The 8,832-nt window shown below is 48.9% G+C and overlaps 1 protein-coding gene across 1 annotated transcript; it reads left to right on the top strand.

The window, feature by feature from the left end:
- Positions 1–1,475: 1,475 nt before the first annotated feature.
- Positions 1,476–6,997, top strand: LOC123764538 (monocarboxylate transporter 12-B). The gene is made up of 2 exons (XM_069331719.1): positions 1,476–3,491; positions 6,549–6,997. Exons 1-2 carry the CDS (start codon positions 3,252–3,254, stop codon positions 6,840–6,842), a joined length of 534 nt encoding a protein of 177 aa, XP_069187820.1. The 5' UTR covers positions 1,476–3,251; the 3' UTR covers positions 6,843–6,997.
- Positions 6,998–8,832: the final 1,835 nt, after the last annotated feature.

The raw sequence follows: 8,832 nt of genomic DNA, 5'->3' as shown, positions 1-8,832 counted from the left end.
GTTAGGTTAGGTAGGTTAGGTAGACGAAAAAACATTAATTCATGAAAACTTGGCTTATTAGGCAAATCGGGCCTTGAATAGTAGGCTGAGAAGTGCGTTCTGGCTATTAGGTACGACATAAGATATATATATATATATATATATATATATATATGTTCGTACCTAGTAGCCAGAACGCACTTCTCGGCCTACTATGCAAGGCCCAATTTGCCTAATAAGCCAAGTTTTCCTAAATTTATATATTTTCTCTAATTTTTTTCTTATGAAATGATAAAACTACCCATTTCATTACGTATGAGGTCAATTTTTTTTTATTGGAGTTAAAATTAATGTAGATATAGGACCGAACCTAACCAACCCTACCTAAACCTAACCTAACCTATCCTTATAGGTTAGGTTAGGTTTAGGTACATGAAAAAGTTAGGTTAGGTTAGGTTAGGTAGTCGAAAAAACAATTAATTCATGAAAACTTGGCTTATTAGGCAAATTGGGCCTTGCATAGTAGGCTGAGAAGTGCGTTCTGGCTACTAGGTACGACATATATATATATATATATATATATATATATATATATATATATATATATATATATAGATCTATATATATATATATATATATATGTCGTACCTAGTAGCCAGAACTCACTTCTCAGCCTACTATGCATGGCCCGATTTGCCTAATAAGCCAAGTTTTCCTGAAATAATATATTTTCTCTAAATTTTTTCTTATGAAATGATAAAGCTACCCATTTCATTATGTATGAGTTCATTTTTTTTCATTGGAGTTAAAATTAACGTAGATATATGACCGAACCTAACCAACCCTACCTAACCTAACCTAACCTATCTCTATAAGTTAGGTTGGGTTATGTAGCCGAAAAAGTTAGGTTAGGTTAGATTAGGTAGGTTCGAAGCCGAAAAACAATTAATTCATGAAAACTTGGCTTATTAGGCAAATCAGGCATTGCATAGTAGGCTGAGAAGTGAGTTCTGGCTACTAGGTACGACATATATATATATATATATATATATATATATATATATATATATATATATATATATATATATATATATATATATATATATATATATATATATATATATATATATATATATATATATATATATATATATATATATCAGTTTTATTAAACAATAGAGATTTTATACAAAATTTGAAAATATCCTGAGTTACTTTATAATTTATTGACAGACTTTACTTTTGTTTAATTAGTTTTATAAAACTGTAATATCAATATAGCTATAGGTTAAGTACTAATTGTAATTAAGAAGCAATAAATGTAATTGACATGCTTGTCCTCCAACACTCCCAAGGTTAGGTTAGGTTAGGTTAGGTTAGGTTAGGTTAGGTTAGGTTAGGTTAGGTCGTGGTTTTCTATACAGCTTTTCAGGTAAACTCCAATATTCACAATATTTTGGTGCGGTGCTGCCAATTAAGTGTATTTATGTACTATGCCGATAGTCAGGATTGTACTTATTACATTTAGTATTAAAACTTACTGTCTATTCGGAGGATGGGTTGGAGCTACGAGAGGGACTCATTTTTCCGTTGTGACAGAAGTAACGCTCAGTGTCATTTACAGGCTGAGGACCACGGCGCACACGCTGAAGATTCTGGACGTTAGCAGGTCCTGGACGTTAGCAGGTCTTGGACGTTAGCAGGTCTTGGACGTTAGCAGGTCTTGAACGTTAGCAGGTCCTGGACGTTAGCAGGTCCTGGACGTTAGCAGGTCCTGGACGTTAGCAGAAGTCCCTGGACGTAAGCAGAATGCCCTGGGCGTAAGCAGAAGGTCCCGGAGGTACGCAGAATGTCCTGGACGTAAGCAGAATGTCCCGGACGTACGCAGAAGGTCCCGGACGTACGCAGAAGATCCTGGGCGTAAGCACATAGTCCTGGACGTAAGCACAAGGTCCTGGACGTAAGCACAAGGTCCTGGACTTAAGCACAAGGTCCTGGACCTAAGCACAAGGTCCTGGACGTAAGCAGAAGGTCCCGGACGTAAGCAGAATGTCCTGGACGTAAGCAGAATGTCCTGGACGTAAGCAGAATGTCCTGGACGTAAGCAGAAAGTCCTGGACGTAACAGCAGTAGCTTAAGTCATGCTCACAAGATAGTGTCTGCAACTTCCACACTGCCAAATGCTCCCAAACACATAGTGGAGAGGAAGTGCCACCGTGCCATCCACAGCAGCCCCACAGCACACTGACACAGCAGGCCCACAGCACCCTGACACAGCAGGCCCACAGCACCCTGACACAGCAGGCCCACAGCACCCTGACACAGCAGGCCCACAGCACACTGACACAGCAGGCCCACAACACTGACACAGCAGGCCCACAGCACACTGACACAGCAGGCCCACAGCACCCTGACACAGCAGGCCCACAACACTGACACAGCAGGCCCACAACACACTGACACAGCAGACCCACAGCACCTTGACACAGCAGGCTCACAACACACTGACTCAGCAGACCCACAGCACCCTGACATAGCAGGCCCACAGCACCCTGACACAGCAGGCCCACAACACTGACACAGCAGGCCCACAACACTGACACAGCAGGCCCACAGCACCCTGACACAGCAGGCCCACAACACTGACACAGCAGACCCACAACACTGACACAGCAGGTCCACAACACTGACACAGCAGGCCCACAACACTGACACAGCAGACCCACAACACTGACACAGCAGGCCCACAGCACCCTGACACAGCAGGCCCACAGCACCCTGACACAGCAGGCCCACAGCACCTTGACACAGCAGGCCCACAGCACCCTGACACAGCAGGCCCACAGCACACTGACACAGCAGACCCACAACACTGACACAGCAGGCCCACAGCACCCTGACACAGCAGGCCCACAACACTGACACAGCAGGCCCACAACACTGACACAGCAGACCCACAACACTGACACAGCAGGCCCACAACACTGACACAGCAGGCCCACAGCACCCTGACACAGCAGGCCCACAGCACCCTGACACAGCAGGCCCACAGCACCTTGACACAGCAGGCCCACAGCACCCTGACACAGCAGGCCCACAGCACACTGACACAGCAGACCCACAACACTGACACAGCAGGCCCACAGCACACTGACACAGCAGGCCCACAACACTGACACAGCAGACCCACAACACTGACACAGCAGGCCCACAGCACCCTGACACAGCAGGCCCACAGCACACTGACACAGCAGGCCCACAGCCCTCACAACATGAGTGTTGACCGCCACTCAGGAATGAGAGTGCGTGAGTGGCGACCATGGGTGCGCTATGGCCCAGTGGAGAGTGATGCACGCACTCGCACGCGCGCCCAGGAAGCCTCGAACCATTCCCACGATGCTGGTCAACCGGAAGCCCAAGACCTGACCCGGGCTGACTGTGGCCAGCGGCCGGCCAGCGTCCCCGACGGTGGCTGGGGCTGGCTGGTGGTGGCTGGCAGCTTCCTCATTATGGTGAGTACTGTTTGGGGCTACTGTGTCCATCATGGTGAATACTGTGTGGGGCTACTGTGTCCATCATGGTGAGTACTGTGTGGGGGGCTACTGTGTCCATCATGGTGAGTACTGTGTGGGGGGCTACTGTGACCATCATGGTGAGTACTGTGTGGGGCTACTGTGTCCATCATGGTGAGTACTGTGTGGGGCTACTGTGTCCATCATGGTGAGTACTGTGTGGGGCTACTGTGTCCATCATGGTGAGTACTGTGTGGGGCTACTGTGACCATCATGGTGAGTACTGTGTGGGGGCTACTGTGTCCATCATGGTGAGTACTGTGACCATCATGGTGAGTACTGTGTGGGGGCTATTGTGTCCATCATGGTGAGTACTGTGACCATCATGGTGAGTACTGTGTGGGGCTACTGTGTCCATCATGGTGAGTACTGTGTCCATCATGGTGAGTACTGTGTCCATCATGGTGAGTACTGTGTCCATCATGGTGAGTACTGTGACCATCATGGTGAGTACTGTGTGGGGCTACTGTGTCCATCATGGTGAGTACTGTGTCCATCATGGTGAGTACTGTGTCCATCATGGTGAGTACTGTGTCCATCATGGTGAGTACTGTGTCCATCATGGTGAGTACTGTGACCATCATGGTGAGTACTGTGTGGGGCTACTGTGTCCATCATGGTGAGTACTGTGTCCATCATGGTGAGTACTGTGTCCATCATGGTGAGTACTGTGTCCATCATGGTGAGTACTGTGTCCATCATGGTGAGTACTGTGTCCATCATGGTGAGTACTGTGTCCATCATGGTGAGTACTGTGTCCATCATGGTGAGTACTGTGTCCATCATGGTGAGTACTGTGTCCATCATGGAGAGTACTATGTGGGGCTACTGTGTCCATTATGGTGAGTACTGTGTGGGAGACTACTGTGTCCATCATGGTGAGTACTGTGTCCATCATAGTGAGTACTGTGTGGGGGACTACTGTGTCCATCATAGTGAGTACTGTGTGGGGGACTACTGTGTCCATCATGGTGAGTACTATGTGGGGCTACTGTGTCCATTATGGTGAGTACTGTGTGGGAGACTACTGTGTCCATCATGGTGAGTACTGTGTCCATCATAGTGAGTACTGTGTGGGGGACTACTGTGTCCATCATGGTGAGTACTGTGTCCATCATAGTGAGTACTGTGTGGGGGACTACTGTGTCCATCATGGTGAGTACTGTGTGGGGCTACTGTGTCCATCATGGTGAGTACTGTGTTGGGCTACTGTGTCCATCATGGTGAGTACTGTGGGGGACACTACTGTGTCCATCATGGTGAGTACTGTGTGGGAGACTACTGTGTCCATCATGGTGAGTACTGTGTGGGAGACTACTGTGTCCATCATGGTGAGTACTGTGTCCATCATGGTGAGTACTGTGTCCATCATGGTGAGTACTGTGTGGGGCTACTGTGTCCCTTATGGTGAGTACTGTGTCCATTATGGTGAGTACTCTGTGGGGCTACTGTGTCCATTATGGTGAGTGCTGTGTCCATCATGGTGAGTACTGTGTCCATTATGGTGAGTACTCTGTGGGGCTACTGTGTCCATTATGGTGAGTGCTGTGTCCATCATGGTGAGTACTGTGTGGGGCTACTGTGTCCATCATGTGGACAATAAGGTCACCTGCTGCAGGAGGACAACAAGGTCACTTGCTGCAGGAGGGACCACAAGGTCACTTGCTGCAGGAGGACAACAAGGTCACCTGCTGCAAGAGGACAACAAGGTCACCTGCTGCAGGAGGACAACAAGGTCACCTGCTGCAGGAGGGACCACAAGGTCACTTGCTGCAGGAGGGACCACAAGGTCACTTGCTGCAGGAGGACAACAAGGTCACTTGCTGCAGGAGGACAACAAGGTCACCTGCTGCAGGAGGGACCACAAGGTCACCTGCTGCAGGAGGGACCACAAGGTCACTTGCTGCAGGAGGGACCACAAGGTCACTTGCTGCAGGAGGACAACAAGGTCACTTGCTGCAGGAGAACAACAAGGTCACTTGCTGCAGGAGGACAACAAGGACACCTGCTGCAGGAGGGACCACAAGGTCACTTGCTGCAGGAGGGACCACAAGGTCACTTGCTGCAGGAGGACAACAAGGTCACCTGCTGCAGGAGGGACACCAAGGTCACTTGCTGCAGGATGACAATAAGGTCACCTGCTGCAGGAGGACAACAAGGTCACCTGCTGCAGGAGGACAACAAGGTCACCTGCTGCAGGAGGGACCACAAGGTCACTTGCTGCAGGAGGGACCACAAGGTCACTTGCTGCAGGAGGACAACAAGGTCACCTGCTGCAGGAGGGACACCAAGGTCACTTGCTGCAGGAGGACAACAAGGTCACTTGCTGCAGGAGGGACCACAAGGTCACTTGCTGCAGGAGGACAATAAGGTCACCTGCTGCAGGAGGACAACAAGGTCACCTGCTGCAGGAGGACAATAAGGTCACCTGCTGCAGGAGGACAACAAGGTCACCTGCTGCATCAGGGACAACAAGGTCACCTGCTGCAGGAGGACAACAAGGTCACCTGCTGCAGGAGGGACCACAAGGTCACCTGCTGCAGGAGGACAACAAGGTCACCTGCTGCAGGAGGGACCACAAGGTCACTTGCTGCAGGAGGACAACAAGGTCACCTGCTGCAGGAGGGACCACAAGGTCACTTGCTGCAGGAGGACAAAGTTATACACGAGTAATACAGAGACAACGTAGTCAAAATTTCACCAATGACTTGAGGAAGTTGTCCTGCCTCAGCTTTCATTAGCTGGTCATCCATTCAGTAAGCTCGTCTGCTGACCCTGCTGACTGCTGACCCTGCTGACTGCTGACCCTGCTGTCTGCTGACCCTGCTGTCTGCTGTCCCGGCTATCTGCTGCATAATTTCTTTCAGCTATTTTTTCTTTTTCTTTCTCGATAAATTATTGTCCTCAATTAACTAAGCCATTCTTGGCTCATTTGGTAAATGTTTTGTTAAATATTAAATTTACTTGCTGAAGCTGACCTTGTGTTTGGGTGTGAAGATGTTGGTGCCGCTGCTGGGTCCCTGCTTCGGGGTGCTGTTCTCCCGCTTCCTGCTGCAGGAGGGCAGCTCCTCCACCACCACCGCCTGGATCTTCAACGTCCAGTGCTTCGTCTGGAACATGATGGGCCTCGTCGTCAGGCCGCTGGCCAAGGAGTTCGGGTGGAGGAACATCGCCATCAAGGGCGTCCTCCTCACGTCCGTCTCTGTCATCATGTCAGCCTTCACGCCCTCAGCGGAGTTCCTCTTCTTCTCCTTCTCCCTGCTGAGTGGTAAGTTCCCTGCTGAGTGGTAAGTTCCCTGCTGAGTGGTAAGTTCCCTGCTGAGTGGTAAGTTCCCTGCTGAGTGGTAAGTTCCCTGCTGAGTGGTAAGTTCCCTGCTGAGTGGTAAGTTCCCTGTTGAGTGGTAAGTTCCCTGCTGAGTGGTAAGTTCCCTGCTGAGTGGTAAGTTCCCTGCTGAGTGGTAAGTTCCCTGCTGAGTGGTAAGTTCCCTGCTGAGTGGTAAGTTCCCTGCTGAGTGGTAAGTTCCCTGCTGAGTGGTAAGTTCCCTGTTGAGTGGTAAGTTCCCTGCTGAGTGGTAAGTTCCCTGTTGAGTGGTAAGTTCCCTGCTGAGTGGTAAGTTCCCTGTTGAGTGGTAAGTTCCCTGTTGAGTGGTAAGTTCCCTGTTGAGTGGTAAGTTCCCTGCTGAGTGGTAAGTTCCCTGCTGAGTGGTAAGTTCCCTGCTGAGTGGTAAGTTCCCTGTTGAGTGGTAAGTTCCCTGCTGAGTGGTAAGTTCCCTGCTGAGTGGTAAGTTCCCTGCTGAGTGGTAAGTTCCCTGCTGAGTGGTAAGTTCCCTGCTGAGTGGTAAGTTCCCTGCTGAGTGGTAAGTTCCCTGTTGAGTGGTAAGTTCCCTGCTGAGTGGTAAGTTCCCTGCTGAGTGGTAAGTTCCCTGCTGAGTGGTAAGTTCCCTGCTGAGTGGTAAGTTCCCTGTTGAGTGGTAAGTTCCCTGCTGAGTGGTAAGTTCCCTGCTGAGTGGTAAGTTCCCTGCTGAGTGGTAAGTTCCCTGCTGAGTGGTAAGTTCCCTGCTGAGTGGTAAGTTCCCTGTTAAGTGGTAAGTTCCCTGCTGAGTGGTAAGTTCCCTGTTGAGTGGTAAGTTCCCTGCTGAGTGGTAAGTTCCCTGCTGAGTGGTAAGTTCCCTGCTGAGTGGTAAGTTCCCTGCTGAGTGATAAGTTCCCTGCTGAGTGGTAAGTTTCCTGCTGAGTGGTAAGTTCCCTGCTGAGTGGTAAGTTCCCTGTTGAGTGGTAAGTTCCCTGCTGAGTGGTAAGTTCCCTGCTGAGTGGTAAGTTCCCTGCTGAGTGGTAAGTTCCCTGCTGAGTGGTAAGTTCCCTGCTGAGTGGTAAGTTAGGTTCCTTCTCCCTGCTGAGTGGTAAAGATATGTTCCCTACACCATGGGAGGGTCCCACACTACACCGTGGGAGTGTGACCCTCTCCCTACACCATGGGAGGGTCCCTCACTACACCATGGGAGTGTGTACTCCTTAAGGATAATTATACTAACCCAGAACGAGCTGTCACACTTTTAGTTAAAACATTGTTGGACTTACCATCCACAGACGGATCATCTGACTCACTCCAAGCCTTTAGATTAGAGCTTGAGTCATTACTCAAAACACTCAAATTTAAGATCGATCTAAATGGAGCAGACTGGTTAAAAGAAAAGTTATTGTAAGACGCAAATTAATCAGTGAAACACTGGATAAGTTGTGTACCATGCTTAACAAAGCTTCCCTGACGGTTCAGGAGATTACAAAAGGTTAACGCTCTGTTATAGAACGACAGAGAGCAAACACAGATGGTAAATCAACATCTAAATCTTCGTTAACCACCCACTGTATATCACAGAGTACACACAGTACTCCAAATAAACCTTCTACCTCCACTCCAAGGTGGAAGCAAGGCAGAGTGGGAACATATGCAGTGGGTCCTTTCAAACCTACCGTTACTGTATCACCCAAGGCAGTGGCTCCTGAAGGTTCTGTAAAATGGATGACGTGTTTGTTCTTTGATGAAGAACATTCCATATAACACTGTACTACTAACCCTGATCGTGCTACACGTGTAAAACAACTCAAGGAGTTGCATAAATGCACTAAGTGTATAAGGTCACATAACCCCATTACCTGTGTAACCCAAATATTCACCTGCAATAGGTGCAATAAGAGTCAATACCATGCAGCTCTCTGTGGGGACACAAGACCAAGGTCTCCCTAACCCCAGGTGCAGGGAGAAACTTCCACTACAATACAG

This window comes from Procambarus clarkii, chromosome 26, assembly GCF_040958095.1.
Source record: "Procambarus clarkii isolate CNS0578487 chromosome 26, FALCON_Pclarkii_2.0, whole genome shotgun sequence".
Lineage (NCBI taxonomy): Eukaryota > Metazoa > Arthropoda > Malacostraca > Decapoda > Cambaridae > Procambarus > Procambarus clarkii.
Note: the sequence above shows the minus strand (reverse complement) of the source record. Positions and strands in the feature narration are given on the sequence as shown.

What these genes read in the sequence shown, in the direction of transcription:
- LOC123764538 (XM_069331719.1), top strand. Translation starts at nt 3,252, where the DNA reads ATGAGTGTTGACCGCCACTCAGGAATGAGAGTGCGTGAGTGGCGACCA. An exon ending in CTGGCAGCTTCCTCATTATG is followed by an intron (nt 3,492 to 6,548) that starts GTGAGTACTGTT and finishes TTGGGTGTGAAG; the next exon opens with ATGTTGGTGCCGCTGCTGGG.